Source organism: Pongo pygmaeus, chromosome 20 (assembly GCF_028885625.2).
Source record: "Pongo pygmaeus isolate AG05252 chromosome 20, NHGRI_mPonPyg2-v2.0_pri, whole genome shotgun sequence".
Taxonomy (NCBI): domain Eukaryota; kingdom Metazoa; phylum Chordata; class Mammalia; order Primates; family Hominidae; genus Pongo; species Pongo pygmaeus.
In genome coordinates this window covers 47,959,713-47,978,056 of record NC_072393.2, presented here as the reverse complement: position 1 = coordinate 47,978,056, position 18,344 = coordinate 47,959,713, and the positions used below count along the sequence as shown (strand labels likewise).

At 53.8% G+C, this 18,344-nt stretch overlaps 1 protein-coding gene and 1 long non-coding RNA gene across 8 annotated transcripts in view; one reads left to right on the top strand and one right to left on the bottom strand.

Annotated features, from left to right (window-relative positions):
• Positions 1-5,019: 5,019 nt before the first annotated feature.
• Positions 5,020-6,801, bottom strand: LOC129019895 (uncharacterized). Its single transcript, XR_008495735.2, has 3 exons — positions 6,719-6,801; positions 6,452-6,575; positions 5,020-5,211 (listed from the first exon to the last, which is right to left on the bottom strand). It is a non-coding gene; the product is annotated as an uncharacterized LOC129019895 (long non-coding RNA).
• Positions 6,802-6,995: 194 nt separating this feature from the next.
• The window catches only part of POU2F2 (POU class 2 homeobox 2), a 42,916-nt gene continuing 31,567 nt past the window's right edge, over positions 6,996-18,344 (top strand). For 5 of the 7 annotated variants that reach the window (XM_063658476.1, XM_054463339.2, XM_054463338.2 and 2 more), the window contains exons 1-4: positions 7,011-7,096; positions 17,119-17,184; positions 17,317-17,351; positions 17,513-17,569. In XM_063658476.1, the coding sequence (XP_063514546.1) occupies positions 7,069-7,096; positions 17,119-17,184; positions 17,317-17,351; positions 17,513-17,569 (186 nt within the window). In that variant the 5' untranslated portion in view covers positions 7,011-7,068. Of the gene's footprint in view, positions 7,097-17,118; positions 17,185-17,316; positions 17,352-17,512; positions 17,570-18,344 lie in introns of all 7 variants that reach the window. The other 2 variants (XM_054463342.2, XM_054463340.2) reach the window with 1 other exon arrangement.

The following is an 18,344-nucleotide window of genomic DNA, read 5'->3' as shown; positions in this document are numbered from 1 at the left end:
GGCATGCACCACCATGCTCAGCTAATTTTTGTATTTTTTAGTAGAGATGGGGTTTCACTATATGTTGGCCAGGCTGGTCTTGAACTCCTGACCTCAGGTGATCCGCCCTCGTCGACCTTGCAAATTGCTGGGATTACAGGTGTGAGCCACCACACCCGGCCAGTTAGTCTTCTTTTATCTTCTTTAAGCCACATCACAGTGCTTCTTTTCTTAGATGAGGCGAACTGGGAATTCTGGTGGATGTGGAAAATTGGCTGTGGTGGGGAGATATGATGAGGAATGTTTGTGTCCATGTGAATTTGTTAAACATCTGCTGACTTCCTGGTCCACAGACCTTGCTTCTTGGAAGATGCTGCTTCCTGACTTTCCCCCCAGAACTGACCCAAGTGTCTTCCCCCTGCTTCTCTTCTCACTGTCTTTCAGTGATGGCCTCGCATCCACCCAGCCACCCCAGCCCAGCACCCACTTCTCATATCCTGTTCCTGTAGACTCCAGCTTGAATATGTATCCTCATCCTAATCCTCATGGCTCCTTCTCCCCTGCTGCCTTGGACCACTGTCCCAGCCTCCCCACTGGTCATCCTGTCTCCAGATTCCATGCTACCAGCCTGTCCCCGCATTTGTCCCCAGTAGAACTTCCTTACGCAGAATGCTTCTGTGCATAAGCCTTCCACCTGCAACTTCAAATCCAACCTCAAAGGAACTTGAGGACAAACTTGGGAAAGCCAAGTTTGTCCCCACCTTGGGGTCTTCAACCTTGGCAACCCCCTTGAATGCTGTTTCCTACCTCCTGCCCTTCCTCTCATCCTTCAGGACCTCAGGTCCTACCTTGATCTTTCTTACCTGAGCTTAAGCTCTTCCACCTGCCCCAATCTTCTGTGGCAGGAAAGATACTTTAACATACCTCGACCTCATTCTTGACTTCTCCGTGACTCCCGTGCCCCACATTCAGCCAATCACCAATTATTGCTTCCTGTCATCATCACCTGATGGTGATGTGGAACTCATCAGCTTCCTCACGCTGACCGCCACACCCCATCCTCTGGTTCTTCACTGCGGCTTCCAAAGCAGCCAGGATTGTCACAAAAGTGTTCATAGAACCATGCCACTCCCCTACTTGAAACCTTCTCAGGTGTCTCACTGTTCTTGAAGTCCCAAATTCTTACTTTGGCCTGCAAGGCCCTGTGCAGTCTGGCCCTGGCCGCCTCTCCACCTCACACCTCGTCTCCTATCTTTTCTTCTTTTTTTTTTTTTTTTTTTTTTTGAGATGGAGTCTTGCTCTTTCGCCCAGGCTGGAGTGCAGTGGCGCGATCTCGGCTCACTGCAAGCTCTGCCTCCCGGGTTCACGCCATTCTCCTGCCTCACGTCCGGAGTAGCTGGGACTACAGGCGCCCGCCACATCGCCCAGCTAATTTTTTGTATTTTTTTTAGTAGAGACGGGGTTTCACTGTGTTAGTCAGGATGGTCTTGATCTCCTGACCTCATGATCCACCCGCCTCGGCCTCCCAAAGTGCCAGGATTACAGGCGTGAGCCACTGTGCCCGGCCCTATCTTCTCTTCTTTGTTCACTCTGCTCCAGCTCTATAGGCCTCCTTTCTGATCCTGGAATTGCCACACTGTTTGCTGCCATGGGGCCATCACCTCCTCTGTTCCCATTGCCTGGAGTGTCTTCCTTCACACTCTTTGCCTTGAGAATACTGTATCTAATTGCTACGTAAATGTCACTTCCTTGGGACAGTTTTCTGCAACATGCCATCCTTTGTTTACATCAGGTATCCTCCTTCTACTTTTTTTTAAGAGTCAGGGTCTCTCTCTGTCACCCAGGCTGGAGTGCAGTGGTGTGATCGTAGCTCACTGCAGCCTCGACCTCACGCAATCTTCCCGCCTCAGCCTCTTGAGTAGCTGGGACTACAGACGCACACCACCACACCCAGCTAAGTTAAAACAATTTTTTTTTGTAGAGATGGGGTCTCAATATATTGTCCAGACTGGTCTCAAACTCCTGGTGTCAAGCGATTCTCCCACCTCAGCCTCTAAAAGCGCCAGGATTACAGGTGTGAGCCACCATGCCCAGCCCCTCCTCTACCTATTCTTGAAATCACTTTTCCTAACTTAGAATTACATATTTATTTGATGGCTTTTTATTTTTTATTTTATTTATTTATTTTAGAGATTGAGTCTTGCTCTGTCACTCAGGCTGGAGTGCAGTGGCGCCGTCATAGCTCATTGCAGCCTTGAACTCCTGGGCTCAAGTGATCCTCCTGCTTTACCCTCCAGGGGAGCTGGGACTACAGGGGTATGCCACCACACCCTGCTAGTTGATAACTTTAAAAAATTATTTCTCCCCCAAAGAGTAAGCTCTATGGGTTGCTTTTAACCACTGTATTCTCTGAGCTTAGCAATGGCTTGGCACATAATAGCATTTATTGGATATTTATTGAATGATAAATTACCAAGGTATTTTTATCCACTCCAGTCTTCCTCTCAGACTGTTAGCTCCTTGAGGTCAGATTTTAGATCTAGCTCACCTCTGGGTCCTCAGCTCCCGGCACAGGGCTTGGCACTGAGGGACATGAGGAAATGTTTGAATTGAAGGAAATGGGGAGGGGTTGGCCCACCTTCAGCCAGGAGCTGATGGGATCAGGAGTCCAGTGCATTGCCGAATATCAAGAAACTGACTCGAAGGCTGTGGGCGTTGGGCTGTGAGCTGCAGAGGTATTCCAGTGTTGCTGACTGGACAAGGAGTGGCTGGCTGTTGCTGTTGTCTCCTGAAGGATGGGGAGCATTTCACGCCTCCAAGAAGGAGCTCCATAGCTCAGTACAGAGAGATCAAGCTGTCAGGGGGACAGACCTGGGCTTAAATCCTGACTCCACCACTCATGCTGTGTGACTTGGGGCAGGAGACTTCACCTTTCTGAGGCTCAATTTGTTAGTAAAATGAGGATGATAGCAGACCTTTACCTCCTCAGACTGTCATGAGGACTTAGAAATAATGTATTTGTTTAAATAGCACAGAGTAGGTCAGGCGCAGTGGCTCACGACTGTAATCTCAGCACTCTGGGAGGCTGAGGCGGGTGGATGGCTTTGAGCCCAGGAGTTCTGAGACCAGCCTGGGCAACATGGCAAAAACCATGTCTCTACTAAAAATACAAAACTAGCTGGGTGTGGTGGTGCACGCCTGTAGTCCCAGCTATCTGGGAGGCTGAGGTGGGAGGATGGCATGAGCCTGGGAGGCAGAGTTTGCAGTGAGCCAAGATCGTGCCACTGCACTCCAGCCTGAGTGACAGAGCCAGACAGTCTCAAAAAAAAAAAAAAAAAGGAAAGTATAGACAGCAATGCTGTGGTGGCTGCTTCTGATAATGAAGACAAAGAGGAAGATATATTTTAAGTCCCTGAATGCTGGATACTCCTGAACAGAACTTGACTTTGACTTAGGGCTGCTGGAGAAGCAAAGGGGCACTTCGGGTCTAGAGGGCAAAGCAGGTGTGTAAACAGGAAATAGGCTTGAGGTCATGTCTGTAATCCCAGCACTTTGGGAGGCTGAGGTGGGTGGATCACATGATCTCAGGAGTTCGAGACCAGTTTGGCCAACGTGGTGAAACCCCGTCTCTCCTAAAAATACAAAAATTAGCCTGGCCTGGTGGTGTGCACCTGTAATCCCGGCTACTCGGGAGGCTGAGGAGGCATGAGACACGCTTGAACCCAGGAGGCGGAGGGTGCAGTGAGCCGGGATTGTGCCATTGCACTCCAGCCTGAGCGACAGAGTGAGACTCTGCCTCAAAGAAAAAAAAAAAAAAGAGCCTGGACTTTAAAAATAAAGCTAAAGCTTAATTTAATTTTTTTTAAAAAGGGGAAATAGGCTTGAGCCTAGAAGCCAGGAAAGTGGGCAAGAGTGGCAAGCAGTGTCTAGGGTGGGCCAGAGCTGAGGCTGGGCATGGTTTGAGGGTCTCTGAGGCCCACTGAGGGACCACATGGCCCTGCAGCAGAAGCAGACACACATCTCTTTGTGTATGTGTTTGTCTGCCACCCCTATCATCCTGTTTTTCTGCTTGTTTGGGTCCCTAGGTTAGCTTTCCCTAATCCCCCAGAGGCTGCCTCTGGCCTGGGCGCTGCTGAAGCCCCGTGTGCTTAGATGCAGCAAAGAGACTGGGCAGAGGGAGGTGGGTATCATTGACTCTTGGGCCCAAGTTCATCTCCTGGCCCAGCCATGGACTCAGAGTATGGCCTGAGGCTTGGTCTCCCTGTCTCCTGCCAAGCTAGGGGTCTGAGGGGCCTCTCTGAGCTCCCACATGCTACAGCCCTACAGATGAGGGCAGTGCCTATGGGGAAAGAACCCTTGGGTTCCCTCACAGAACAAGGATGATGCTGGGGGCTGAGTAGAGAGATCGCCAAAGCAGCAGGCATTCAGAGAGAGGCTGGGGAACTGAGCCACAGGAGGGTCCCCAGGGGTGGCCAAGAGGAAGAGGCCATGGCTGGGGGGCCCTGAGGGGTGAAGAATCTTGCTCTGCTGTCCCCAGTGGGCTGGCTGCTCCCCCCCACCACTCCCCACCGGGCCCCCGGGGGACCTCGCTCTAATAATGTATTTGATCGACTCGCTGGCCGCGTACAAGCGATTATTGTCTTGTCGGGAGTCAAACGTATCGATCCGGCGAGAAATATGAGCGGAGCAATGGGGCCCGCGTGTCAGTTACCAGCCCCGCTGGCCCTGGGGAGCCCCCTACGTCTCCTTTAATTACCGCTCAGCCCTGAGCCCAGCCTGGCCTCCGCTGTGCCGCCTCCCTCCCAGCTCCCTGCACCTCAAGTGGCCCCCACTGCTCCCCAGCTCCCATGCCCTACCTGCCTCACTCAGCATGGCTCAAGGCCTCTTCTGTGGCAACGAGGCCACCATCCCCCCCTGCCTGAGCCTCCCCGTTCCAGCTGCCAGTGTGTTCCAAACTCTGCCCCTCTATCCTCTCTCAGGCAGGCCCATCCTCCTTCAAGATCCCCTCACCAGGCCCAGCTCTGGTCTGAGGCACTGAGAATGGAGCCAGCATTGGAGGCGAGAGGTGTGAGGTCATTTCATCTTTCAGGGAGCGTATACAGCCTTCCCCGGCTCCAGGACTGAACTGCAGACTTGGCCGCACAGGAAGTGGGTGGTCCTTTTCTGCTGGCTCTAGGGGGCTGGAATGGGGTCATGTCCAAAAGTGTGCTCCTGACATGGATGATGTTGAATCTGTCCAGGGTGGAGCATAAGGGTGGCTGGTGAGGTTTTGCCGCCCCCCAATGTCCTGTAGCCCCATTTCCAAGCCCCGCAAAACAAATCCTAACTGAAAACAAAGCTTACTGTGTAAATGTCGCTTTGAGACAAGGCTCCAGTATCCACCGCCATCAGGCTGCTGTCGGGAAGACCCTCATGTATAGAAATCCTGTGGCCAGTTGCTGTGTGGTCTGTGGATCTCCTCTGTGAAATGGCCTTTACAATACGGGATGTTGTGGAGTGTAGATGCCGGGAAACAGTCCCCTCTCGTGTACATATATGAGAACTGCCAGTCCTTCCTGTTGTGCCCACCTGCCTGCCTGGGCGTGTCTGGGTGCACAGGGCACATGTGCAGTCAGGGGAGGGCACTCCTGTAGTTCTTCCTGTAGTATGCTCTTTCTGAGTGTGCCTGTGTGTGAGTGGGTGCGAGTGGCCAGGAAGTATGCTTGGGCACATATGTGTAGAAGTGCCCTTGTGCCCATGGGTCCATGTGAGAGAGTAGAGGAGGTATCAGTATATGGGAGTGATCATCGTCAGCAGGGAGGGCTGGTGTTGGGGCCTGTGCACATAGATGTGTTCATGCACGTCTGTGTGTGCACACGTGTGTGTGTGTGAAGTGCTGGGGTCCATCTGTAGAAATACTTGTGTGTGTGAGGGTGAGTCCAGGCGTCTGTGCATGCACCTGTGGTTTAGGGGGCCCCCCAGCCATGGGACGCAGGATGTCCTGCGGGGCCCAGGCGGGCATGTGGGGTGTCTGGAGACGCCAGGCAGCCCCACAGCCTCAGTCCTCGGGCACCAAGAGGAAGAGGGCAGCGGACTCGGGCGCGCCTTTGTCTGAGCTGCGGTGTGACGGGAGTCCTGCGCCTTTGTGTGACCCTCGCAGGTGTGCGTGCGGGGGTGTTGGGAGGGTGTTGGGGAGGGGAGCGGAGGGAGGGGCTCCCTTCTCCGCAGCCGGCCCCGCCCTCCGGCCCATTGGCTGGGCGCTGCCGCCCTCTGGCGGGCGCGGAGGGAAGCGCTGAACTGGGAGCGCCGCGGCGCGAAGAGCCAGGCGGCAGGCAGCCCGGGGACCTGGTGCTCCCCTCCACTGGAGCTGCCTCGGGCGCCCGCATTTGGCCGGCGACTTATTGTAGCCCCAGGCCAAGTCCCTGACCCACCGTCCCCACTACCACTGCCCACGGGCACCACTTCCTCCCAATGGTGGCACCCAACAGCTCACCTGCAGATAGGTGCAGGGCTTGCTTGATCTTCCCTGCCGTGGCGTGCTTTTAAGCTTCAACGTTTCTTGGCTCTGGGACCTTGGGAAAACTACTGCTCACCTCTCTGATCCTCAGTCTTTTCATCTGTAAAATGGGGCAAATAAGAGTGACCACCACATTGGAGATGGCACCTGTCAAGAGTGAGGCACAGGGTCAGGCATCGGCAAAGCCCTCTCTCCAATAAGCTGCTGGCTACTGTTTTATTGTTGTTACTGTTGTGGACCCACCTTCTCTCCCAGACCCCCATTCCCTGTCCCACACTTGTTTGCCTCCATGGGGGCGATAGAAGTCGGGGGGCAACTGTTGCAGGCACCTCTTGGATCGCAGCTGTAGGAGTCGGCTCTTCTAGCCTGCTTATCCTCTGCCCCACTAGCCCCCACCCCCCAACACACACACATGATTTGGGGTGGGCCGGGCTGCCGGGGCGGGTCTGTGGGCCAGGGTATTTTCCCTTCTGAAGGGGGCGGACCAGCCCTGTGGTTTCCTCCCTGAGTGACTTCCGGCAGGGAGGGCTCGGCCCCCAGAGAGGGTGGGGAGATGACACAGTTGTTCCCCCAGCCCTGGCGGGGCGGGCAGCATGGTTCACTCCAGCATGGGGGCTCCAGGTAAGGGGGCTGGTGCCTGCGCCACTGCTCAGAGGACAGGCAGCACATTTAGGTTTGCTCTGCGGGCCCTCCCTGCTCCTCCTCCTCAGCTGTCTCCATTGTCCTTCTCCTCTGTACTCTAGCAACTCCCTCTCTCCCATGCCAGGTCCCCCCCAACCCCCACAGCTCCTCTTTGCCCTCCCTTTCCACATCAGACACCGGAACTTCCAACCTCTTCTCTTCTCTGTTGCCCTGTTCCGAAGGGCCTGGGGACAGGAGGGAGGGAGCTGGGTGTTGGTAGTGGGCCCTCATGTGGAGAACCAGTGGGGTGGGTGACATGGGCGATCTTTGGATAAGGGCTGCAAAGGGGTTGGAATGCCAAGTTGCTGGACTTGAGGGATGTCATTCCCTTTTGAGTGTGTGTGTGCACATCTGGTACAGGTGTGCGTGTGCATGTGTGTGTGCAGTAGTTCTGAGTGCTCTGAGTGGGACTGCTGTGTGCTTGTGAATGTAGGGGGCTGTTGTGTGTGGCATTGTGGGGTGATAATTGCCTGGCTCACTTCTTCACTTCATTCACCTCAGATGTCACCTCCTCCGGGCAGCCTTCCCTGACCTCCCCATCTGAACTGGCACTGATCCTGTCACTCTCAGTCCCCTCACCCTGCTTTATCTTTTCTTCACGGCACTTATCACTGCTGGGAATTTCATTATGTGTTTGTGTGCTTATTAAATGCCTTCTCCACCAAATGTCAGTTGGCTGAGTGAACATTGTGCACCAGGCACTGTACAAGGTGATTTATAGCTGTTGGCTCATTTAGTAGAATGTGTACATGTCTGTATGGTGATGGCTATCACTCAGCAGTGTTGATGGGAGTCTTAAATGAGGTAATACATGTAGCATGCTTAGCACAGTGCCTGGAACATGGCAAGCGCTCAGCCCTTCATGCCTGTTTCATTTGTGGCTGTGTAGGCATGACCATGGGCATGAGTCTTGGTTTGGTGTTGTGTGCTGTCCTATATGTGCCACTGTGTGCGGGCACCCCTGTGTCCTCCACCAACATGTATCTATTGAGTAGTTCTGTGTCGGGTGTTGGAAGTACAGTGGAAAGGGTAGCTCAGGTCTGTCCTCCTGGAGCTCCCAGTTTATTGGAGAAGACAGACCTGTCACCAATGACAGCACAGACAGGTCAGGGCTGGCATGGGGGAGGTCCAGGCAGAGGGATCAGGGCTGGGATGGGGGAGGCCCAGGCAGAGGGGTCAGGGCTGGGGTGGGGGAGGCCCAGGCAGAGGGGTCAGGGCTGGGATGGGGGAGGCCCAGGCAGAGAGGTCAGGGCTGGGGTGGGGGGCACAGGCAGAGGGGTTGGGGTGGGATGGGGGGACAAAGGTAGAGGGGTTGGGGCTGGGATGAGGGAGGCCCAGGCAGAGGGGTCAGGGCCGGTATGGGGGGCACAGGCAGAAGGGTCAGGGCTGGGATGAGGGAGGCCCAGGCAGAGGGGTCAGTGCTGGGATGAGGGAGGCCCAGGCAGAGGGGTCAGGGCTGGGATGAGGGAGGCCCAGTCAGAGGGGTCAGGGCTGGGATGAGGGGGGCCCAGGCAGAGGGGTCAGGGCTGGGGTTGGGGAGGCTCAGGCAGAGGGGTCAGGGCTGGGATGGGGGGACATAGGTGAGGGGTTGGGGCTGGGATGGGGGAGGCCCAGGCAGAGGGGTCAGGGCTGGGATAGGGGGACGTAGGTAGAGGGGTTGGGCCAGGACGGGGAGGTATTAGGGGATCGTAGGAGCCCTGAAAACATGTGATTTAGTTGGTAGAGTGTCAAGGAGGGCTTCCTGGAGGAAGGGGGTGTCTGAGCAGGGATACAAAGAATGAGTGGGTATGAGCAAGCAAAGGCGGTGAGGAGAGGGGTGGGATGAAAGGAAGACTATTTGCAGGGTGACGTGTTTATTTGTTGAGGTGACTGTGTATGCAACTGTGTATATGTATGTGTGTCCATACAGTGTAGACACAGAGATCCAGGGTGTCTGCTCCCACTGACTCGTTCCTGTCTGGGGTTAAATTGAGACCTCAGAGGTGCTGGGCAGTAGGCTAAACCCTTTACTTGGGATTTCTCACAGAACAGCCCAGTCTGGGAAGACTGGGGTGAATTTTCCCTGCCTGGACATGAATTAATACACTGTGTGGCTGTGGGCAGATCACTCACCCTGCCTGATCTCAGACTCCACACCTGTGAACTGGGTTCAGAGGTCAGCCCTGGCCATCTTCCAGGATGAGGTGACTCTGGGTGTATGTGTGTGCACTTGTGTGTGTGTGTGTGTGACTCTGTGTGAGCATGTGCATGTCTGGGTGTGTACCTCTGGCTGGACTGAAGTGACTTGGTGTGAGAATGTATGTAAGTACATGTGTGCGTACACATGTCTGAGTCTGTGAGTGACTGGGTGTAGTATGTAGGGGGAGGGTGTGTGTCTATCTGTGTTCCACTCCGGGTGTGTGAGTTTGTGTACTTCTTGTGTGTGTCTGGCTGGCTGTGTGTCACTCAGTGTGAGAGTGTGTGTAAGTGCATGTGTGTACACACGTCTGGGTGTGTGTTTTGCATATATGCCTGTGGCATCATGTCTAGGCATGTGTCGTATCTGCAAACCTGTTCACATTCCTGTCTGGAATCTGTGCACATCTGTTTCTTGTATTGTGTTGGCCGGGGCCTTGCCTGGCTGTGGCCGTGGGGTGTGTACTGTTGGCAGCTCTTGCCTGCTGTCAGCGCAGCTGTGGGGCCACCTCTCTTGTTGTGTCTGCTACCCGTATCTCCATCCCTCCCTCCTGACAGCTCAGAAATGTTCACTCCCTTGAGGCCACCCAGGGACAGCTGTGGGGTGGGGAGGGGTGAGGTGCCGCTTCTGGGGAGGACGGGGGCTCGGCCAGCTGGGCCCACAGAGGTTCCCGGCAGCACCAACCTGCCCACAGGGGCTCCCAGGCCATACCCCTAATTGAAGCAGGCTGCGGAGGCAGAGGACCCAGGGGACAGGACAAGTGGGGCCAGGAGGGGTGAGGGGCAGTCCTTAGGCCCTCTATATTTAGCCCCGTTTTCGGTAAGTGCTAACGAGAAGCTGGCCTAAGTCTGCTAAAACTGGCGGGGGGAAATGCAGAGGAGAAGTGAAAGTCCGGGGAGGGAGGAGTGGGAGGGCAGAGAGGACCAAGAGTCCCAGGCCTGGGGCAGTCGGGCAAGCGAGTGTGAGCTCAGGGCTGGGCAGCCCTGGTTGAGGGGGTTCTGACCTGAGGAAGGTGGGATTCAAGGGGCAACATGGCTCCAAGGGGCCTGGTAGGGCTATGCATTGCTTTTTCTCTTTCAGTTCCCCTAAAATATTACACATTACCTATGATGAGGGGTGGGAATAGCCATACATAACCAATTTTGTGTGTGTGAATGAGGCTTTGAGAGGGGCTTCTGAAGGTGCCAGGGGATGGAGCACATTAGAATCACCAGGAGGGGGCTGGGTGTGGTGGCTCATGCCTGTAATCCCAGCACTTTGGGAGGCCAAGGTGGGCGGATCACTTGAGGTCAGGAGTTCGAGACCAGCCTGCCCAACATGGCGAAACCCCGTCTTTACTAAAAATACAAAAATTAGCCGGGCATGGTGATGCATGCCTGTAATTGCAGCTACTCGAGAGGCTGAGGCAGGAGAATTGCTTGAACCCAGGAGGCAAAGGTTGCAGTGAGCCGAGATCATACCATTGCACTCCAGCCTGGGTGACAGAGTGAGACTCTGTCTAAAAAAAAAAAAAAAAAAGAATCACCTGGAGAGGCTTTTAAATATCTGGATGCCGAAGTCACACCCTGTACCACTGAAATCAGAGAGTCTAGGGTGGGAACAGGCATCAATATTTCTGTAGAGTTGAGTGACAGGTGATGGGCATCTCTGCTTGGGCTGACGCTGAGGCTGAGGCTGAGCCATTTGATGGACCCTCCAAGTCCATGATTGCTGGTGCCCTGGAGTCCCTGTTAAGGCGTCATTTGGCTTTTAGTCCACGATGGAAATGGAGCTCCCTGTTCATTCCTGGTGGAAATGATCTGACCCTTCTCTCAGATTGAGCTCTGACAGGGAAGGTGGAAAGAGAAAACACAAAGGGCAGCAGTTGGCCATTTTGTTGTGACCCAGCCAAGTGTGGGGCAGGGAGTATGCAGGGATATGTAGGAGTGGTTGGGATAATTTAGGGAGAATAAGAGTAACAGAATGGTGAAAAATTTCCCTCAAACCACTCTTGTCTTTCCAGCCACAGTCCCTGCAGAGGAAATCTTACCTTAAAGATTTAAGTTAGGGTTTCTTGGGGATGTTGGGTGACAGTAGAGATAGGGGTTTGTTTTAGACAGGATTGGGCCCTGGTCAGTTAGGGGATTCTTTAATGCATTCATTCATTCCAAAGACATACTCCTAGGCCTGTGCAGCAATGACTCCAGCCTGGGCTCCTGAGGAGCCCACAGTTGGGGTGGAGGTCTCTGCCCAGGATGATCAGGATGTGATGGAGAACAGTACAGGGGCAGTGAAGCCCAGAGGAGAGAGATACTGACCATCTGGGGAATTAGGGAGTACTTCACAGAGGAGGTGACGTTTTAGCTGGACCTTAAAGAGGAGCAAGAGTTTGCCAGTAGAGAAGGAAAGGGTCACCCAACCGGGAGACGAGCAAAGGCAAAGGCCTGGGGGAGGGAGATCAGGACCTTGGGGCCACTGATCCACATGTCTTCTGCTGGGCAGTGTTTAGGAACCTGAGATCAGACCTGCCCTTGAAAAATTCCTGGTCTTATAGGGGAGACTTTACTGGGGCCCGGCTAGCTACAGTCAGCCTCTAAGACAGTGACAAGGGAAGGTGCTAGGGTATGGGGAGCTGGAGAGAGTCCTGGCTGGGAGCTGGGGGCATCAAGGTGGTAGTTTCATAGAAAACAGAGCTTATGGCCGGGCGTGGTGGCTCACACCTGTAATCCCAGCACTTTGGGAGGCTGAGGTGGGCAAATCATGAGGTCAGGAGATTGAGAACATCCTGGCTAACACAGTGAAACCCCTTCTCTACTAAATATACAAAAATTAGCCGGTTGTGGTGGCATGCACATGTAATCCCAGCTATTTGGGAGCCTGAGGCAGGGAATTGCTTGAACCCAGGAGACCTCTGGAGCTTGCAGTGAGCCGAGATCCCACCACTGCACTCCAGCCTGGGCAACACAGCGAGACTCCATCTCAAAAAAAAAAAAAAGAAAAGAAAAGAAAACAGAGCTTATGCTGGGTTCCGAAGGATGAGTCGGGGGTCGCCAGGTGGACAGATTGGGGAACAGTGTTCCAGGCAGAGGGAATAGCCCATGCCAAGGCCTCAGGAAATGTTTTAAATGGCAGAGTGCAGGTGTGGTGGCTCACGCCTGTAATCCCAGAACTTTGGGAGGCCAAGGCGTGAGGATCATTTGAGCCCACGAGTCTGAGACCAGCCTGGACAACATAAGGAGACCCGTCTCTACAAAAAAAAAAATTTTTTTTTTAATTAGCTGGATGTGGTGGTGCACACCTGTAGTCCCAGCTACTCAGGAGGCTGGGACGGGGGGATAGCTTGACCCCAGGAGGTCAAGGCTGCAGTGAGCCGTGATTATGCCACTGCATTCCAGCCTGGCCGACAGAGCAAGACTCTTGTCTCAAAAAATAAATAAAATAAAATAAATAGCAGGGAGACAGTAGGACAGGAGTGGGAAGTAGTAGGAAACAGAGACTGCTGCAGAAAGGGACATTCAGCAGTTACAACCCGTTATGGGCTTGTGATGCTGGGGACCCAGTGATGAGTCAGACCAGGCCTGTCGCATTGGTCTTGTGGGGAAGGAACCTGGACACAGACAGCCACAACTGGGGGCTCAGGGATGGGACAGCAGGAGGGCAGGGGCTGTGAGAGGCTGTCTTAGTTTGCTAGGGCTTCCACAGCAAAGTACCACAGACTAGGTGGCTGAAATGAGAAAAATTCATTCTCACAATTATGGAGGCTGTAAGTTAGAGACGAGGATGTCAGCAGGGTTGGTCTCTTCCAAGGCCTCTCTCCTTGGCTTGTGGTCGGCTGGTCTTCTCCTGGGTCTTCATATGGTCTTCCCTCTGTTCTCATCTGTGACCTAATTCCCTCTTTTTCTTCTTTTTTTTTTTTTTTTTTTTTTTTGAGACGGAGTCTTGCTCTGTCACTCAGGCTGTAGTGCAGTGGCGCGATCTCGGCTGCCTGCAACCTCTGCCTCCCGGGTTCAAGCGATTCTCCTACTTCAGCCTCCTGAGTAGCTGGGATTACAGGCACACACTACCACGCCCGGCTAATTTTTCTATTTTTAGTAGAGGTAGGATTTCACATTGTTGGTTAGGCTGGTCTCGAACTCCTGAACTGGTGATCTGCCCACCTCGGCCTCCCAAAGTGCTGGGATTACAGACATGAGCCACCGCGCCCGGCCCCCTCTTCTTATAAGGATGCCAGTCAGATTGTAGTAAGGTCCACCCTAATGACCTTATTTTACCTTAATTACGTCTTTAAAGACCCTATCTCCAAATATAATTACATTTTGAGGTACCAGGAATTAGGACTTCAGTGTATGAATTTTGGGAGATGCAACTTAGCCCATAGCAGAGGCTAAGGATGAGTGTGGACTTTCTGGGCTGGCAATGGGGTCCGAGGCTGCCCTGTTCTGTAGGCGAGAGAGGGATGCCCAGCTAGGTGGGAGTGTAGAACCTGCACAGCCTGCTGTCAAGCAGACCCCCAAGCAGGGGGAGATGCTCGACGTGGTTGAAGAGCACTGTGCATGAGCTGCAAGAGAAGAGCAGTACAGGGTGGTGGGCCAGCCCCTGGAGGCCAGGCCCGTCGGCCTGGTTGTTTATTTCTCCAGGAGATAGGGAGGAGCCAGGAAAGGATTGCCCTGAGGCAATGTGGAGCTCCGCTGGAGGGAAGGGGGCCAGAGGAGGCTGGGGCTGCAGTTTTAGGGATGCTAGGAGGGGTGGGATTTAGGACCAGGTTAGAGTTAGTGGCTGCCTGAAGTAGGGCTAAGGTCTGGGTGAATTAGACCTAGAATCAGGCAGGATTCCCGCCTGATCCAAAGCCAGGACACACTTGCCGCCGAGCTCCCTTCTTGTCCTTCTTATATCTTGTATCAGTAGCCATTTAATGCCCTGTCCCCAGGGCCAGGAAACAGGACCTGAAATCTGGTAGCGTCCTGGGCACCCACTCCCCACCTCCACCCTCAACAGTCTACATCTTTTTTTTTTTTGAGACAGAGTCTTGCTCTGTTGTCCAAGCTGGAGTGCAGTGGTGCAGTCACGGCTCACTGTAGCCTCAACCTCCTGGGCTCAAGCGACCTTCCCATCTCAGCCTACTGAGTAGCTGGGACTGTAGGTGCCCACCACCATCATGCCCGGCTAACTTTTTTATTTTTTGGAGAGATGGGGATTTCACTATCTTGCCCAGGCTGGTCTCAAACTCCTGGCCTTAAATGATCTACCTGCCTCGGTGCAGTGTGCATCTTAATGGGACTGTGTGCTGGCTTTTTGCTTTTTAGCTTTTAAATGTTTTCTTGCTTGTTAAAACATAATGTATATAGAGTAAAGTGCTCAAATTTTAAGTGTATAGCTTGATGAATTTTTGCATATGTAAGGACCCTGTAACCACCAAACAAGATCCTTTCTCACCTGGTGCAGGCTTCCTCATGCCCTTTCCCAGTCAGTACCCCCAAGGTGCTCACTCATCTGACTGTGATCATCTGCTATCAGCTTGCCTGTTTTTGAATTTCCTGTAATTGGAATCATAAATTATGTCTGCCTTTGTGTTTGGCATCTGTCATTCAGCCTCATGTCTCCAAGCTTCGGCCATGTATATGAAGCAGGAGTTTGTTCTTTTTCATTACTGTGGCATATTTCATTGTATGGACATACCACATTTTATTTATCCATTCACCTGTTGATGGCCCCTTAGGCTGTTTCCAGTTTGGGGCCATTATGAAAAGACTGCAGAGGAATTCTGCCCATGTCCTTTGATGGGCAGGACACGTGTTTCTTTTGGGCAGATGCCCAGGAGTGGACGTGCTGCATCTTAGGGAGAGGGCATCTTTTCAGCTTTTCTGAGTGGTGCTTGTATAAATTTACACTCCCACCAGCAATGCATGACCTATCTTTTTAATTAGGAATTTAAAACTCAAGCAGCATTTCACATTGAATAATCCTCAATTGCAAGATTTCTAGACTTTTTTTTTTTTTTTACAGTTAGTGAGTTCTTCCTATTTCCTATCCCTTACTTTATCTCCATTCTTTTTTTTTTTTCTTTTTCTTTTTTTTTTTGAGACAGGGTCTCACTCTGTCACCCAGGCTGGAGTGCAGTGGTGCAGTCACAGCTTACTGTAGCCTTGACCTCCTGGATTCAAGCAATTCTCCTGCCTCAGCCTCCCCAATAGCTGGGACTACAGGTGCGTGCCATCGTGCCCAGCTAATTTTTGTGTCTTTAGTAGAGATGGGGTTTCTCCATGTTACCTAGGCTGGTCTTGAACTCCTGGGTTCAAGAGATCTGGCTGCCTGAGTCTCCCAAAGTGCTGGGATTGCAGGCGTGAACCACTGTGCCTGGCTTAGCTGTCTTCTTTAAGTATCTTGGTGCAGAGCACACTAGAGTTGGACAGCTCCTTTAGTAGGAGTAGGGTCATGGTTTAGGTAGGGATTTTGGAGTGAGTTGTGGGAAGAGTTTGGATCAGGGACAGGGTCTCAGGACAGTTGGGAGTCAAGGTCAGATGAAGGACTTGAACCATCTGGGCACAACTTGGGATTCAAGGTGAGTAAGTGGACTAAGGATGGGTCAGGCTGAAACCCAGATTTGTCCTGGGGTCTAGGACCAGGAAGGGTTGGATTCAGTTTCAGGATGAGCTTGGGCGAGGGGACTGTTGGAGATGAGACAGCTGGAAGTCAGGACTGGGGGACATTAGACTAGAGTGGATCCGATTAGAAGTAGGAGCCCTGGAGTCATGAAGACCAGGGGTCCGATCAGGGCACATCTACTGTCTTGCTGTGCTTTTGGGGAGGTGACATCCCTTCTTGGAGCCTCAGTTTCCTCCTCTGTAAAATGGGGTAATATTAGCACTAACCGCTAATGTGAGCTGTGAGTCATATCTAGCTCTGTGCTTGGCACTGGTGAGCACTCGCCTTTCTGTGAAAAGTATCAGAGCGCTTTGAGGACAGGCATTTGTCTCCGTGGGTTTATGTGCTTGCTGCCTGCCACCCTCCCTTGGCCGCCTCCTTTCATTTCCTGGGCCTAGGGAGCTATAGAATGGGGTTGTATTACAGGGGTGGACTTGAGACTGCAGCTGGGGTTCAAGCGTGAAGTCCCAGATCAGGTTTAGATTGGAGGACAAGCTCAGGGGTAGAGCCAGATGGAGCTGGGGTTACAGAGGATCAGGTTGGGTCTGCTAGGCCGGTGTGCTAAACATAGGAAGAAAGTCCAGGTGGGAGTGAGATGTGGATGGGGAAAGTGGTAGGGTGGGAAGAGGGCCAGAGGGTGGCTGAATCACACACGCTCAGAGATCTGACAACTGCCTCCTTTGGGGACGCTGCAGCCCCATCACATCTCTGAGGCCCCACTCAGAGTGGAAAACATGTCTCACCCGAAACCTGGTAGGGCAGGACGGGAACCTGGGCGGCCCGCCCCAGGAGGAGGCCCAAGGCTGCTCTCCCTCCTTTGGGACGTCACCAGCCTCCTCCTGGGCAGCTGATACCTTCTCACGACCACCTTCCACCTCCTGCCCTGCCCTTTGCTGCACTGTGGGTAACACCCCTGTGTCACTTTCTGGAGAGGTAAAAGGATAAGGCAAGATCCCCCAAGGCCTGAGGGCTGTGTCTCATCTTGCCAGAGGAGAGCAGAAGCCCAGAACGGAGGACATGTCTCTTGGGAAGAGACACTTCCAAGGTGGCTGGGGGTAAGGGGGGAATTTGGGGGAAAGGCTTGGGGAGTGTGGTGGAATGGGGGCCCGAGAGCCCTCCTGGCTTCCCCTCCTTCACCCCACTTCCATTCCTCCTCTGTCCCCAGAAATAAGAATGTCTAAGCCTCTGGAGGCCGAGAAGCAAGGTCTGGACTCCCCATCAGAGCACACAGGTGGGTGGGCAGGGAGCAAGGGGGCAGGGGTCACCTTGGGCAGGGGAAGTGGGGCAGATGGGAAGAGAGCTGGGAGGGGACAGGTGTGGTGGGGGTGGCTGATGACAACACATCCTTTCCCTCTCTTTGCAGACACCGAAAGAAATGGACCAGACACTAATCATCAGGTTAGGAGGGAGTGGATAAGCGGGAGGGGGTGGGAAGGAATGGGGAGAGGGGTTCAGAGGGGGCTCTGTGCCGCCTGTGGTAGGAGGGCAGGGAGCGGGGGTGGTCAGAAGCTGCTTCACTGCACTATTCCCATCCCCTTGCTCCTACTTTCTCTTTGCAGAACCCCCAAAATAAGACCTCCCCATTCTCCGTGTCCCCAACTGGCCCCAGTACAAAGGTAAGCACCTGTTGGAACAGCCAGGGAAGCGGGCAGCGCTTGGAAGAGGGTCCTCAGGAGGCCTGCCTCAGTCCAAGGGCTGAGAGAGCACTGAGCCTTGGTACCTTGGTAACGAGGTTCCTCCCGCCCCTTCTCACTCTTGGGCTCCCACCCCAGGCCTGTGACTCACGCAGGCTCCTTCCCCTTCCCTAGGGGGTGGGGGTGGCCAGGGAAATCCCCCCCAGAGCCCCAGGGCGATGAACAACAGGAAGCCAAAGGCCCGCCCCCATCCCAACTTCCCTGACCCAACAGGGGCCTGCACCACCGCCTGTCCCCCAATATACACATTTGGCGGCCAGCTGAGGTGGGGGTGGGGGGCTGGTACCAGTTGAGGATAGCTGTAGGAATGCAGGAGAGAATGACAGGGAGGCCGGAAGCAGCCAGGCAGTACAAATTCCACATCCAGATGGGGCCCTGTGCCTGGCATTCTGGGCTTCTTGGGGTTGCTTGGGCTCCAGTCTCCACCCTCCAGCCTGGTGCAGGGGTAGCAGGCAGTTCCAGAGGCTTGAAGGTAGCACTGGAGGTGGGGGCAGAGAAGGTATGAGCAGGACTCCAGACCCTGACCAGCGGTGGCTGAGGGATGGGGTGGGAGGCTGGGAACTGCTCCCCACCCTGCAACAGCTTTGCTCTGTGACCATGGGAAAGTCACTTCCCCTCTCTGGGCCTTTCAGTTTCCTCTTCAGTATCATTGGTCAGGGGGGAGGGGGCAGTCGGATGGGATGGCCTCTGTGGTTGC